The 16088-nt window shown below is 40.2% G+C and overlaps 1 protein-coding gene across 1 annotated transcript in view; it reads left to right on the top strand.

Annotated features, from left to right (window-relative positions):
• HERC2 (HECT and RLD domain containing E3 ubiquitin protein ligase 2) overlaps positions 1 to 16088 on the top strand; it is a 203040-nt gene that overhangs the window by 61575 nt on the left and 125377 nt on the right. Inside the window, exons 11-21 of the mRNA XM_077814849.1 lie at positions 560 to 748; positions 1439 to 1590; positions 3032 to 3189; positions 3292 to 3405; positions 4299 to 4550; positions 5604 to 5797; positions 6870 to 7070; positions 7757 to 7985; positions 8118 to 8242; positions 12179 to 12357; positions 14655 to 14839. Of these exons, the coding sequence (XP_077670975.1) occupies positions 560 to 748; positions 1439 to 1590; positions 3032 to 3189; positions 3292 to 3405; positions 4299 to 4550; positions 5604 to 5797; positions 6870 to 7070; positions 7757 to 7985; positions 8118 to 8242; positions 12179 to 12357; positions 14655 to 14839 (1978 nt within the window). The remainder of the gene's footprint in view (positions 1 to 559; positions 749 to 1438; positions 1591 to 3031; positions 3190 to 3291; positions 3406 to 4298; positions 4551 to 5603; positions 5798 to 6869; positions 7071 to 7756; positions 7986 to 8117; positions 8243 to 12178; positions 12358 to 14654; positions 14840 to 16088) is intronic.

The following is a 16088-nucleotide window of genomic DNA, read 5'->3' as shown; positions in this document are numbered from 1 at the left end:
TTCTGTAAGCAGTGTTCTTGTAGCCATGTCGGTCACAGGATATTAGAGACACAAGGTGTGTGAGGTAATATCTTTTATTGGACCAACTTCCGTTGGTGAGAGACAAGCTTTTGAGCTACACAACTGCTCTTCAGGTCTGGGAAAGGTACTCAGAGTGTCACAGCTAAATACAAGGTCGAACAGATACAGCGAAACACAAGAATATCTGTTCGACCTTGTATTTAGCTGTGACACTTTTGAGTACCATTCCGAGACCTGAAGAACAGCTCAGTGTAGCTTGTAAACTTGTCTCTCTCACCAACAGAATTGGTCCAATAAAAGATATTACCTCACCCACTTATGGTATCTTCCTATGAGATTGTGATGTGTGAGACTATTTTTAATAACTTATTAATAGGTAAGGTTCACTGTTGTCTTACATTTACAGCTACCATGCATACTGATTGATTGAAGTATTGTTGAAGCAGCATAATTATTAGAAAAAAATACACTGGTGATTGCGTTTTAATTAAGTTGTGTAGTGAACTGTAAATTCTTACTTAGCTTTGTTGTCTTACAGGGATCTCTGCAAGAAGTCATAGGTTGGGGTTTAATAGGATGGAAATATTATGCTAATGTGAGTGGTCCAATTCAGTGTGAAGGACTTGCCAATCTCGGAGTTATTCAAATTGCCTGTGCAGAGAAACGTTTTTTAATCTTATCTAGAAATGGACGAGTTTACACGCAGGCATACAACAGTGACACACTGGTAGGTGATTTTTACATCCATACTAAGCATACCGTTTTCTATAAAATATGCTGCTATGAGATTGTTCTTTCTAATAATTCAGATGTGTAGTGGAGATAATATGATGCTGCTAATCTTAAAATCCTTGTTTTTGAACCCTCAGGAGCAATGGTTTGTCACCTTTGTTTGCCATATTAAGAATTTTTCCTACGTTATAAATATTTGTTATGGTGCTCGCAACAATCCAGCCTCATGAACAGTGCCCTTTTTCTTTTCCAGTGGTCTTGCTTTGCCGTTTCTTTCCATATAACATGGCAATTGCTTAGCATGAAGTGCATTTAAGCTAATAAATGTTTTGACTACCACTGCCTAAGCATTAATTCCCTAAACAAAATTATACTAAAATAGAAAAATATGCAGCTAAGATCATCTGAAATGATCAGACAAAAGCCAGTTTAATATATATTACATGCATTATAAGGATGGGACAAAATGAGAGCTCCAGAGCATCCTCGTCTTTTACCAAGCCCAAATATTGGATTTGAACTTCTGGCATGGTTCTCTGGTTTCATTAATTTAATGCTGGAATGGACAGCTTTGAAGTAAGGCCTTATTGGGAAAAATCTAATTATCAAGTTGTCTAAGTTTTTTTCAACACTCTGAGCAACATAAGTAACTTTTCTTTGTACGTTGTCTCTAACTAATTTACAGGGACCACAGCTGGTGCAGAGTCTTGCTTCTAGAAATATTGTGAAGATTGCAGCACATTCAGATGGTCATCACTATCTTGCCTTGGCAGCAACTGGAGAAGTTTTCTCTTGGGGTTGTGGAGATGGTGGAAGACTAGGCCATGGGGACACAGTGTATGTGTAATAAAATACCATTGACTCACCAGCTTAAGCATAGAATGTATTTACAGATATTCTACTTTAATGTTAGAAACTAAGGTAGGATTAAATATTCAGACTTTTAGTAAGTGTTACTGAAACACAGCCACTTACAGTGAAAAGACAATAGGCAAAAGATAACGTAGTATGCTATGGTTGTTCAAGTCCTCCAGTACATATGTATCATTCAAATGTTGATAAGAAATTAAGCAACACAAGATGGTTTACAAACATACATTCCTTTAGATTTTGTCTTAACTATGTTGTCATGATTAGACCAGCAAATAAATTGCTGTTGTTAATGGCAATGGAAAGAGCTAGTTTCCCTCTTTAAAAAAAAAAAAAAAGAGAGAGAGAGAAAACTAAGTTTTTTTTTTTATGTATTTTAGACAACAATGAACATGTATGAAGGGAATGTCATGAATAAGATTCCTCCAGAACGTATTCCTATACAACTCTACTTGTAGCCTGCTTAGCTTAGATCAACTCACCATGCACTGGAATTTTCTAGGAGGTCTTTTAAGGGTATTTGTCTCAGTTGAATACTGATTTTTGGCTATACAGAATAACAAAAAAATGTATTTAATGTGTTAACCAATGTTAACATAAGGATCTTCAAGAAATCCAGCTCCACTTATGAAATCTGATACTGAGTAATCCAAAATGTCCTTTACAACAATCCAACTTCAGAACAGCACATGCATGTATTATCAACTGTAAAATTACATCCTCCCTCTGCCCTTCTTATTTACTTGCAAAATCAGTTTCAGAATGGTTCAGTGCAAATGCAGACTGTTGTGTGTTCCCCATTCCCTTTTTTCCTGTGTTTAAACAGTAACATTGCAATGCTCTGTTTTGCCCAGAAAGTAGGAGTGAGTGTCTTGTTCTGTAGCTGAACTAGTGTTTTCCATGCAGTATCCTATAGAGGTGTACTTGAATGCTTCTGTGTTGAATTGTGTATCCCAGAGGCGATAAGTGTTTCACCACGGCGGTGACATATCGTCATAGGGTAAGGAAGTACTCCTGTCTTGGGCCTGAGAGTAGCAGGGAAGGAGTTGTTCAGATACAGCAACTAGAGTTCATTTTTTTTCCCACAGTGAAGTATAGTGCTTGTGTAAACCACTGGCCTGATTTATTTGGAGGTAAAAATACTAGTTATCAGACTTTAGTATGTCACAGGCAGTTGTAGTGTAAACTTCTCCACAGTGCTTCGCATATTGTGTTTATTATTGATCAACCTCAACCTTAATTTTCCTTACAGGTACATTTATATCTTGCTGTCTCTGGCAGTCAGTAAGGTTTGTAGTTGTGATAGGGATGATCAGTTTATTTTCTAGCAGACAGGTTACCACAGCTCATTTCACATAATTACTTTATCAGGTTACCTGTTTGAGACTCTTGTCTTCTCTCTAAATAGGCCCCTAGAAGAACCAAAGATGATATCTGCTTTATCTGGAAAGCAGGCTGGGAAACATGTTGTTCATATTGCATGTGGAAGTACATACAGCGCAGCCATCACTGCTGAGGGAGAGTTGTATACGTGGGGACGAGGGAACTATGGCAGACTGGGACATGGTATGTTCCTCTAATTTGTTAAAGAACGGTGTTCCGTTTGTGAAAATTTAAATGTTTGTCTCTTGGGTATTTTTGACAAAGTGATTATTTTTTGTTTTGAAGGTTCCAGTGAAGATCAGACTATCCCAATGCTGGTCACTGGGCTGAAAGGACTGAAGGTTATTGATGTAGCCTGTGGAAGTGGAGATGCTCAGACTCTTGCAGTGACTGAAAATGGTTAGTGGCCAAACTTGCTGTCTTAAGTGTCATTAGGAAGACATTTGTGGTGCAGGTCTTATGCTTAACGTTCATAAAATGAATTTTATAAGAGAATCTCAAACTGAAAGTGGTTTTGAAGAATAGTCTCTAGGTGATTATTTTATATTTTAATACACATTTAAGAATTGAAAGTATTAGTAAAGGAAAAAAGTTAAGCACTAAATTTATATAATTTGCTACTCTTTCCAGTTGTATAGTTACTCAGACTTCTTCAGACATCTCTTCAGTTCACCAGCTGTTCTGCTGTATATTCCTCCTTTTCACAAAAATATCTTTTACCTACCTAGACTTCCAGTACTGTTTTTGAGATTTAAACTTCTTTGAAGTGGTCAGAGTACAATTGTAACACACCCCTGTTGGATAGGCATAACTCTATCCTATGCCTTTCACCAGAGCACCATTGGGTCCTGCCCTCCTGCCACTGTGCTTCCATCCAGCCTCCCATTTCTCACAATTATGCATTTCAGTGTAGCTTCTTCCTTCTCCTTCCTGCTGCCTGAACATCAGCAGGGGCAGCACTGAAGGCACAGGAGAGCCTCTCCCTGTTTTCAGTTCCTGTGCCTGGGCCACAGCAGCTTGGATCAGCCAGGAAGAGAAATTGCAAGGAAAATCTTTCTCAACCCCTTGAGCTCTGGGCTGGAACATCCTCAGTACAGACAGAATCCTCAAAGAATTTAGCTGCCAAATTCTAACAAGTCTATACTGAGCATGCGTGAACTCTGAATTTTTTTGGAGACTCATCATATGGGTATACTTAGGTGAATTCCAAAAGCTCTAATTTGAATAATTTACTAATTTTTGTCAATATATGTAACTTACCTGAAAGATCAGTGTAATGTCTTCCTTTCTAGGCCAGGTGTGGTCTTGGGGTGATGGAGATTACGGGAAGCTAGGAAGAGGTGGCAGTGATGGTTGCAAGACTCCCAAGTTGATAGAAAAGCTTCAGGACCTGGATGTTGTGAAAGTACGCTGTGGGAGTCAGTTTTCTGTTGCTTTAACAAAAGATGGGCAGGTCTACTCCTGGGGGAAAGGTGACAATCAGAGGCTTGGGCATGGAACAGAAGAGCATGTTCGATATCCTAAACTGCTGGAAGGCTTGCAAGGTAAGTGTAACGCAAAATTGGCAATCACAGTTCTTTATCAACTAGAAAGTTGGAAAATGTCAAAAGTACTTAGTTTTTGGTGGAAAAATTTTCTTTTATCATATATTGTATCCTAACTTAAAGAATTTCACCACTACTCTCATTGATGTCAAATTGTAGCTTACTTGTATTTAACAGTAAATATATTTGCCACCCCTGTGCCTTTTATCTGAGATTTTACTTCTGTTATTCCAACAGACTCATTATGCTACTCTATTAAAACCTTTTAATACTTGAAAATTCTTGTTTTTATAGTCTTGGCTTTCTCTTTATTCCTACTACTTTTCTCATGTAGCCTGATTGAAGAATTTTTGTATATAAAACTCATTTAGGCTCCAATCTTGTAAACATGCACATGGTTAACTTTACATGCATGAATAGAACTGTTGAGAACCATGGGACTACTCATGTGCTTAAAGTTAAGCATGTTCGCATGTTTGGCTCAGAAAAGAGCCAAAAGTTGTTGCCTACTTTTTTTTAAAAACAAACCTGAAATACGGTTAGGGCAGATGAGAAAAGACAGTATTATGAAGTGGGTATTACAAATCTTTGTAATTGACATATTGATCCATTGCATTTCTACTGTGATTAGGTCATCTAATTGAAAAGAAATTCTGAGTTGCGGTGGCAGCACCAATTAACTTCAGCATGTGACGCTGTCTAGTCACTTTTCCATTTAATAGTGGAAATGCCAACAAACTCTTCTAAATCAACAACTAAACTGAATGGATGCAAAATAACACAGGATTTTTGCAGCCTTATATACATTGGCACTTCAGATAGCTTAAGTCTCTTTAAACTTTTCTGATTTTTTTGGGATTGGCTCTTCCAGTTTATTGAGGTGAAAGGTAAAACTGCAGTTTGACATATTAACTCTGCTAATTTTTAATTGTAGATTTAGTAGTTGGTGGTGATTGAAACACAAAAGCTGTTCCACTCATGGTTTTCCTGTTAAAAATGCATGTAATCTTTGCAGTAAGCACACTTTAATATTTGTCCACTTTTTGCTATCAGGGAAAAAAGTGGTCGATGTGGCGGCTGGATCTACCCATTGCTTGGCACTGACGGAGGATAGTGAAGTGCACAGCTGGGGGAGCAATGATCAGTGCCAGCATTTTGATACTTTGAGGATCACCAAACCAGAGCCTACTGCTCTCCCAGGATTAGACAGAAAGCACATTGTTGGAATTGCTTGTGGGCCTGCCCAGGTAAACTTTGAATCTGTTACTCAGATTTGTCTTCAACCCTGTCCATGGATTTAGATGAGTGTAGGACAGTAATTTAATTCCTACTTCTCCCTATGGCCTAAATCAGTGGTACGTAAACCTTTCCAGTTGTGTCCCCCCCACTTTACCATTCACAGAAATTGTCGTTCCCACCCCCACCCCCCCCGCTTCTCCCCACCCCATTAATTGTAACCTGAAACTGTTTTTCGTGCTGGAAAGTGGAGGGGAAACACAGAGATGAGACCATTCATTCGATTAGTGTTTTGAGTGTCTGACTCAAGCGAGAGGTCCTGGGCTCTCAACTATTATTCTATATGTTGCTAGTTTCTTTTAATATCAACTATTAAGCATTAAATGAGTTTTAAAATGAGAATCAAAATTAATTTTAAAGGTATAGTAGGCCTACTGTAGTTATGAAACTTACCAAATTGTTGAAAATAAACCAACCTGTGCTTTTATTTGTATGATTGTTTTTTTAAAGGGGCAAAAGGCCGAAGTTTCTTTAAACCTCCCCTTTCCCCTAGAGAATGTCTTGCGCCCCACTGGTCTAAATGGTTCCTGTACCAGCTGTGACACGTGGATATTTCGTGACACCAGCAGATGGAGACACACAAAAAACAACCCAGTTTGTTTGTAGTTGCTTCTCCAAAAAAGGCCTAGCTGGCCTTCCCTGTCAGTAAGACTTCCTGAGCAATAGCATTTAACAACATTAGCAATTGCTAGTATAGGTTTTAAGAATTAATCAGTCCCTACTTTTCCACCAACAAAATTAAAGAAGGATGTATGGACTGGCATAGAAGGGCTCTGAGAAATATGATAGGAAATAGTAATTTTTTGAGATTGTTGGACACCTTTAGCTGTTGGCAAGAGGGGAGCGCTTTTTGATAATGTAAATGAATTGAGCCACAGCTGCATTCATCCTGCACCTCATCAAAAATCTAAAGTCACAATATAGCTCCTGAGCCTAGTTCCTTAAATAAAGCACTGGTATCTCATAATAGGCCTATCATTGATTAGAGAGAAAGTAACTGTTACTCTTCCTTTCCATACATAGAGTTTTGCCTGGTCATCTTGTTCTGAATGGTCCATTGGTTTGCGTGTGCCGTTTGTGGTGGATGTTTGCCCAATGACATTTGAACAGCTAGATCTCCTATTGAGACAAGTGACTGAGGGAATGGATGGCACCTCTGACTGGCCACCACCACAAGAGAAGGAATGTATGGCTGTTGCAACCTTAAATCTTCTAAGACTTCAGGTACTGTAGCTTTCTTATGTGTCTGAGTTCTCACTCAGATAAAATGCTTCAGTAAATTGTTTGGAAGAAGATAGGGGCTTTTAAGTATTTAAAACATTTTTGTTCACTTAAAATTAAATTTGTACATTACAACAAGCTATTTCTGCATCTTAGTTCCTAAGGGTGGGTTTTCAGTCCTAACCATGAATTTTCTTGCTTTCTTGGTTTAATGTTTTCTAAACAGTTCTTGCATTTGATTTAAGATGAACTGTAAAACTAAAATGTAAATTGACTAATCTTGGATATGTGCTGAATATACCACTTGCTGAAAAGGCTTTGGGTTTTCAGTGTGTAAATTTGCCTTCTTAAAAATGAGTTTCCTGTTTGGGGCAAATCTGGACATCTTTAGGAAGCTAGAAGTACATTATGTCCATGATAATACAGAACGGTGTGTACAGGGATGTTTAGGTAATTTCTAAGTTGAAGTAATTATTGCTCACTAGATATCCTGAGATACTGGCTGAGATTAGTGTATATATTACTTGGGTGTAATTGTATTTTTACTTTAGCTTTGCAATTTATTTCTAATAAATTTAGACCAGTATTTAGACCAGTAGACGTATTTGTATTCAGTGTCTGCATGATTGACTTTGTCCAACTTCATTTCTTATGTCACCGCTAAATGAAACTGATTCTTTTTCTTTCAGCTACATGCTGCCATCAGTCACCAGGTTGATCCAGAGTGCCTTGGCTTGGGTTTAGGCAGCGTCTTGTTGAACAGCCTGAAACAGTCAGTGGTAACTTTAGCAAGTAATGCTGGAGTTCTTAATACTGTACAGTCAGCTGCTCAAGCAGTGCTGCAGAGTGGGTGGTCTGTGTTGCTGCCAACAGCAGAGGAGCGAGCTAGGGCTCTTTCAGCTCTCTTACCCAGTGCAGGTATGGTTTAATGATGGAAAACTGCTTGGTGTCTGAATATCTAGTCCAGTGTGTGTGTTCTGTTCTTAGTTTCAGGAAATGAAATGAACATCTGAATTTCTAGACCACTAAATGTTCGTTCTGTTTTGTTAGTTTCAGGAAATGAAATGAATGTAAGTCCAGGCCGTCGATTTATGATTGACCTCTTGGTGGGCAGTTTGATGGCTGATGGAGGTTTAGAGTCTGCTTTAAATGCTGCTATCACTGCAGAAATTCAGGTATATTTCAACAATATTACCATTTACTATGTAAATAGAATAAGATGCATATAATACAATTGTTTACAGGACTTGGTGTAAATTCTTTGCAAATAGACAGGCTTACATCAGACAGAGGGCAGGTTTCTTGCTCAGCATTGCAAGCCTCTCTTCCCAGCCAACACTATCCAAAAAGCTCTTAGTTTTCTCTCAGGGTCACACTACAAGTGCTTCTCTGGTTGTCCTTGGCTTTCTGCTGCCATCTTGCTACCTTCTGCCTGCTTGTGTGGTGTTTCTGGCTGCGTGTGCTCAGACACACATACATCCTCCGAAACAAAACCCAGACCTCTGTATTTTGGATTCAGCCCTAAGTTAAGTCCCTCCATCCACGAGGCTCAGCTCCTGACTGGCCTTGCATTTGGCCTGTATTTCTGGCAGTGGGTCCTATTGTTACCTTACTCCAAAAGGAGTTTAACTGCTTCTTTCTTCTATCTTGAATGAAGGGTGGCTCTTAGTACCATCATCTTCGATGAGGCTTCACCTAACCCCCAGCATAATAGTAATTTGGCTTGCATTTCAGGTTTACATATAAATTCGATAGAAATTTAAATGAATAGTGAGTATATTTGACTATTTTCAAGTGAGGCACAGTGTATAAAACCACCTGTCAGATATACAGCACCTATTGCTGTGGCTTCTGCAGAAGAATGCATAAACGTGAATTCCACATGCCAGACTTGAAATGGCCTTTGATCTCTGAAGGACTCCTGCAGAGCAGTTCACTTTTAGTTAGGCATCTCAGTTCAAAAACTCCATAAATAGTAAGCAGCAATCTCTGAAACTTGAACTTCTTTATTCGTAACATTTGTTACAAAGTATGAGTCACACTACCAAAATGTGAAAGCCACTGTTACTGGTAACCTTGTCCGTTTGGAATTTCAATCTGAAACCCCCAGATCCAGAACAACAGTCTAGTACAGCATTAAAAACGTATTTCCTTAATCCTTAAACTACACACTCTAGGATAGTACTACAGGAGATAGATAAGCTATAGATGTTATGTTCCACTGCACCATTAAAATGGAGCTCATGAGGCCAGCTCCATTTGAGTTCTTCTCAAGGATCCATTCTGATGAGTTAGATATGTAGTGATATCCTTGGGATGAGTGAAATCCTTGGTCATTGAAGGGTTTGCCCATTCTGGCTTCAGCTGACCTTTTGAATGAAATCCACCAGAATGGAGAACACGCTACATGTGAGAATGACTGAAGGTGCTTAGTCCATGAGCCCAGAGCTGTAAATAGATCTTGCTTAAGCAGCAAGCTACACAGCATCTGTACTTATAGATAGCATGGCAGTGGTCGAATGCATGAACTGTCAGGGAAAGCCTTGCTGCAGGGATCTTTTCTTTTTTTCCTGGGAAGGAAGAAAAACATGAGGCCTACCAAATATGCATGTCCTGAGAGAAAGAAACTTGCATGCTGTTTCTTTTGTGAGGGGAATGCAACTTCTTAGATAGTATCTTCTGACTGCTTTGGAACCAGAAGTAGGTAAATTCCAAGATTGCCTACAAGTAATGCAGCAATCTCTCTTGGTCCCATGGTATTAACATGTAGTTTGTTTTTCCCTGATCCTGCTGCTGTGCAAAGTCTTAAGAAAAATAAATCAAGATTAAGTCAGGCTGACTTAATTACAGTGCTCAGGGGATGTGAAAAGTCCACTCCCCTGAGGGCAACAGCTATGCCAACCTAACCTTCTGTGTAGCCCCAGCTAGGTCAATGGAAGAATGCTGCCGTTGACCTAGCTACTGTTGCTTGGGGAGGTGGAGTTCCTACAGTGATGGGAAATCCTCCCCTCCCCTCCCCTCCTCCGCATTGCTGTAGGAAGCATCTGCCATATGGCGCTATAATGGCATAGGTATGGCACTGTGGCTGAGCCACTGTAGCGCCCGTAGTGTAGATATGGCCATAATTTCACATATTGAGCTATTGAAGGACTCCTTTATATGGACTATATTAAGTGTCTTGAGGACACAGTCTCTTTTTTTTCAAAATCCCTACTGTAATAGGATGTACTGACCCTTCATGCACCACTTTTTTTTTTTCTTAGTCTGTTTTCCTGGCTTATGAGAGAAGCTTTTTAAATAAGCTGAAAACTTAAAAAAAAGTCATAGAGATGCCGCTGTCCTGTAGGAAGAGAATCTCCATAGTATACTATAGTTGGGACACTTTACGGTCTCCAGAATTTTTTTCAGTTAGTCTGACCTTCTCACCATTCTTTGTTTTGTACAGCTATACTTTAATAAAGGCCTCTCACTTGCTTCCTTGAGAGTTCAAGCATCAGCCCTTTTTGCCATTAGAAGAAGTGAGGCTCTCCCCCCTTAGTCTCCCATTCCCCATGAGACTTAGCGTGTTTTTGATTTCCTCCTAGGTCTTATATCTCTTGCTGGAGCTCAGCCTGTTCTTTATGACCTGTGTCACTCTGCCTTTGAACTCTATTCTCCTCTCTTTTATCATATAGAGTATAGGTGTTGGTGACAATTACCTTGATCAGAATGTTGGGAAAGACTAGCTGTCCCTTGGATCTCCTTGTATGCTCTTCCATTAGGATAAAATGGTTCTGTTCATGTGCCTTATTTTTCTTTTCAAGTTTGTCATCTTTTCACCACAACTATGATACTCCTTTGATTAATTTCTGCTCTGGATTCAGGGCAAAAAAAGGAGGATATGGTATAATCTGAGTGTTCGCAGGGAATATTTCAATCTGTTTTTCCAGAAACTCAGACTAGAGACACCTAGACACCTGTTTCTTCTGAAACAAAGAATCAGGGCTTGCTGGTCCTCCAGTTCATATGGGCTAGGTGCTGTTTGCCTCATGTAGAGCTGATGCCTACAAAAGAGCAGTCATACGCTGCCCATTTACACACAAAAAAATCTTACCTGTCAATTTCGTGGAGTTTCAGCTTCCAATTAAGATACCTGCCTTTTTTTGACCGAGCTAAAGGTTTAGTATTAGTATCCTTCTATGTTAACATATGAGTTTATCTTTTAAGAGGTGAACTGTTTTCTTCTCTTGTGAAAAGTTTTCAGTTTTCATTGGGAGTAATCTTTGGAGAAGCTGGTGGAAGTGTGTGGAGCCTAACTGCATGCCAAAATGTAAACTTCTCATTGTTTGCTCTCATGGGTGAAACATGTATAGGGGAGGCATTACCCATTAGCCTGCGTTGGTGGAAAGGTTTAGCAAGTAGGAAATTCTCTTTAAAATTGTATTTGTGAAAATGTGCTAGATGTCTGCATAATGTGGAATGTGAAATAAACTTGTCTGGTGTACTTAGGTTATGTCTACACGGCACACTTCTTGTGGTGGTGTATAAGGTATGTGTAGCTACATGCTGCAGTTTAGATCAGGCTACATCCACACTGTGGTATGTGGCTACGTGTGCCAGGGGAAGGCTCTGGCAGGGGGAGGCAGTGGGAAAAGGCTTGCCGAGGTGGAGCTGCCAGAGGTGAGCTGCCAGAGCCTTTCCCCATTCCTGGAGACTTTCCTTGCAGTGAGAAAAAAACTCCAGCAGCAGGGAGATATTGGGACACTACACTGCTAAAAACAGCAGCATAGAAAGGCAGACACTGTTTGGGTGAGAAGAGAGCCCTGTAGGGTACATACTCACAGGGTTCAGGAATATCTTTACTCACCTAAGCAGTACCTCATGGTCTACCCTTTTTATTTATTTGTTCCCATGTGAGGGGGCATGTAGTGTATATATTCTACACACTGCTGAAAGGAGTGTGCAGAGTAGATATACCCTTAATTTCATTTGTGGCATAGGTGAGAGCCATTATGCTGTGTTTTCCTACTTAGAGTTTACAGAGTAGCATGATCATATCCATGAGATAAATGATGGTGTCTACTGATGATGTGCTGTTTGCTTTTAACTTTTAATGGTTTTTTGTATTGTAGGATATTGAGGCAAAAAAAGAAGCCCAGAAAGAAAAAGAAATTGATGAACAGGAAGCAAATGCTTCAACACTTCATAGGAGTAGGACTCCATTAGACAAAGACCTTATTAATACTGGAATCTATGAGTCTGCAGGGAAGCAAAGTTTACCTTTGGTTCAACTGATTCAGCAATTACTGAGGTATTCTTTGTTCTAAACATGTCATGATTGAGTCTTTACAAAAGAAAATCCCTTTAGATTCATCCTACTGTGAAGCATGGAGCTAAATAACAGTTAATGAGCCCTGGTGATCAAGTATGCTTTCAGTCTTTTCCCATCAGTCCTTCTGCCTTATGAAACTAGAAATATTGAACATATGCTTATTCTGTTTACCTTAGTGTAGTTTTCTGGTTTTATCTTTGTTTTAATGCGTAGAAAAGATGAAGACCCTGTGTAGGGGTCCCTCACTTTCCTGTGGGGAGGGAGGCAATTCTGCATTGCTGTATTGGGCAGTAACCCTAGAGTGTGGCTCATGCTGGCAGGGCTGAGCCATAAGTAGTCTATAGTTCTCTGTCCATCTAACAGAGGCAAACAAGCAATAACAGTCTGGTGCTCTTGCCCCTACCCTCGGGTCTTTAGCTCACAGCCCCTCAGCTGGGACCGGCAGTACTTAACAGTCTGGCGCTCTAGCCCTTTGGGTGGGGCTGAGCAGGGAGCAGGCTGTAGCCTAAGCCTCCTGGCCAAAGCAGCCAGCAAGGACACACAGTCTGGGGCTCTAGCCCTTTGGGAGAGGCAGAGCAGGCTGTAGCCTCAGCTTGTAGGCTAAGGCAGCCAGCAAACACACAGTCTAGGGGTTCAGGTAGGGGTGAGCATCCATACCGTCTAGGGGAGCACCAACCGAGTCTAGTGTCCTAGCTTGATGGACGGTAGATTCACACAGGCCTCCTTATCACTATGCAGGAGTCTCAGATAAGCAGGGAGCCTGGGCAGGGAGTCTGCTGCCCCAGCTCCACCACGTCCTAGCCTAGGGCCCTAGCAGTGGCGGAGTGGTCCACCACTGGGCCAGCCAGGATCCAGCTGCAACACGCTGACCTAGAGTCAGTCAGCAAGATAGCCAGGCAGTTCATACCTCCTTGGGGCTACTTCATACCTCCTCGGGGTTTGGTACCTCTATAATTCGCAGGTCCTCTAGCTCCTCAGGGTACACAATGGATGGTAGTCCCTCTTCAGGCCCAGTCTTCCTGGGGGCAGGGTGCTGCAGAGCACAGATTCAGCTCTAGGGTGCTGCAGCAGAGTGGAGGCATCCGTCTCCTTCCCTGGCTCCTCCTCAACAAAGCTAATGAGCCATCCCTTTGCATTCCTTGTCCCGTCCTGGTATTTCCAGCAAGGGGGGGCGGAGCGTGTTCGGCTCTGCCCACCATGGGGAGTGTAGTCCCTCGCCCTCCAGTCCGGAGGGAGGTCACTTGGCCTTGCTTCACTCTGCAATAGTTGTTTGTAGATCTAGGGAGAGCTGTTGTTCTTTTGCTCCCAGGCCTTGTGGTACTTCATCCTCCACTGCGAAGAATTCATAATAGAGAAAGAGCAGAAATGCCAGCAATAGCATGAATTGGCTTTAGAAAAAGATATTGGTACCCCTTACTTCTGATACACGTCAATTCTAGGGCTTGAGGGAGGAATAAAGTTGGGTGTTCGATTCTTACCACTATGCGGGAGTCTCAGATAATCAGGGATCCTAGTTTTCTGTGATTTTAAAAAAAATCAACAAAATTCTCTGATAAAAAAACATAAAAATCTGCATTTTCTTGCAATTAAAATGAAATCTGTCAGCAGGAGTCCCGCTGCCCTAGGCTGAAGCGTCAATTTCCCATATTCCTGGGTGTGCGCTGCTGGGCACGGGATTCTACTATATGTGTTTATTTTTTTTACTATGTAAAAACTCAGGGTTCTCCGTAAAAATGCAAATTCTGTGTTTTTCCCATGTTTTCCCATGGGAGACGGATTTTTAGGATTCCTGTAGATAAGCAATCAGTGTAGCAAGCCTGGTCCTTGCTACTTCCTGTGAGCCACACGAGTACTTAGTGGGTTAGCAGAAATAAAGGGGTGACAAAATTTGAGAACTTTTACAACACTTATCACTTTGATGTGACTGTGTCGCAAGGAAATCATTCATAAATGGGACTCTTAAAATATATGCCACCCCACAACTTTCTTCTATATAGCATTCTGTTTCACGTTGTTCAGATCATTAAATCTTTTGCTTCATAGTAAATTGTGGAGATAAGGTGTGGTGATTGAGTCCCATTTACAGAAACAAACTAATATTTTTGGAATTTTACCCCCCAAAAAATAACATTCTCCAGTGAACCCTCGCATAGGTGTCTTAATTCTCAACAGTTAGAGAAAATCCCAGCGAAAGCTTAATCCTTGTTTCTCCAGGCTTCTAACTGAAACACCAGCTGCTCTTTTAAAGTGCTTTATAATGCTGTTATACCAACTAGGAACATCGCTTCGCAGACTATAGCCAAGCTAAAAGATGTGGCTCGTCGCATTTCTTCCTGCCTGGACCATGAACATTACAGTAAAGAGAGGTCTGCTTCTTTGGACTTGTTGCTACGTTTTCAGCGTTTACTTGTTAGTAAACTTTACCCAGGAGAGAATGTTGGGCAGGTCCCTAATACATATGGTACGTTGTTTTTTTAAAAGGCTTACGCATTGTTTGTAATACCTGTGCTACCAAACAGGTTTGCTATTTACCATTTTCGTGTTTGACAATGTTTTGTAAATTGAGATACTGTTTCCTTTGCTTCATGGCACGCTGGTTTGAGAACTGTTTTTTCTAAACTGTTTTCCATTTAAGCAGATTGAAATATAACAAACTGTAAATATAAACAGAATAGTCAAAACATATGTTACGGGAACATCAGCAGAAAACAGCCTTCTTTGAGAAAGCTATTAGCATTTAATAAATGTAAGTAAAATTTTTGTTAGAGAAAATGTAAAAGGTGTGATTGTACCCTATTTAACAGGCCCAATTTTCAGATTTCGGTGTTTACAGTTGGGCACCTAAATCTGTATTCGGGCATCAAAGTGGTAGTTTAGATGCCTAGAATATGTAGTTAAGCACTGAAATGGGATTTAGATGCTTAATGTTAGACTCCCAAGTACGAAAATTGGGACTATAATGGTAAAAAAGGAACTAGATAAGTTCATGGAGGATAGGTCCATCAATAGCTATTAGCCGGGATGGGCAGGGATGGTGTCGCTAGCCTCTGTTTGCCAGAAGCTGGGAATAGATGACAGGGGATGGATCACTTGATGATTACCCATTCCCTCTGGGGCACTTGGCATTGTCCACTGTCGGAAGACAGGATACTAAGCTAGATGGACCTTTGGTCTGACCCAGTGTGGCCTTCTTATGTTCTTATGACTGCTATTTTAACTGTTAGCATAGTGAAGCAGGGTTTGTTGTGAAAAAGGCTAATTGAAACTAGTTTTTGATATTGGTATTTAATTTCAGTAAATTGAATTAACCTAGAACAGATACATTAATCAAGAACAGTTTTTTTTAAATCTGCTTTTTAGGTGGTACAGTAACAATAACTGTGTTTTGTCCTTTGTTATGAAAGGTGGTTAGTCGAACAGCAATAATTTATTTTTAATTATTATGTTTTTTGCCTTTTCCAATTTAGAGAAAATACAGCTTTGTTCAGATCCCTCTTGTTGGAGAATACGATTTTATATATGTATTTTACAGGCAGTGACTCTGTCTTTATTAAAGTGGATGATAAGTGTGAAATATTGAGTTGTTTGAGTTTATTTTAGCTGGGTTGTTCCTTAGGTCAGAAGTGTAAACTAGGAAGGCTTATGCTTCTGTTTGGTGATGAATTTGAAAGTTCCACTTTTCCTTTTTTTTAATCTACTTCATTAAATGA

This window comes from Eretmochelys imbricata, chromosome 1, assembly GCF_965152235.1.
Source record: "Eretmochelys imbricata isolate rEreImb1 chromosome 1, rEreImb1.hap1, whole genome shotgun sequence".
NCBI classification, from domain to species: domain Eukaryota; kingdom Metazoa; phylum Chordata; order Testudines; family Cheloniidae; genus Eretmochelys; species Eretmochelys imbricata.
This window is presented reverse-complemented; position numbering and strand designations above follow the sequence as displayed.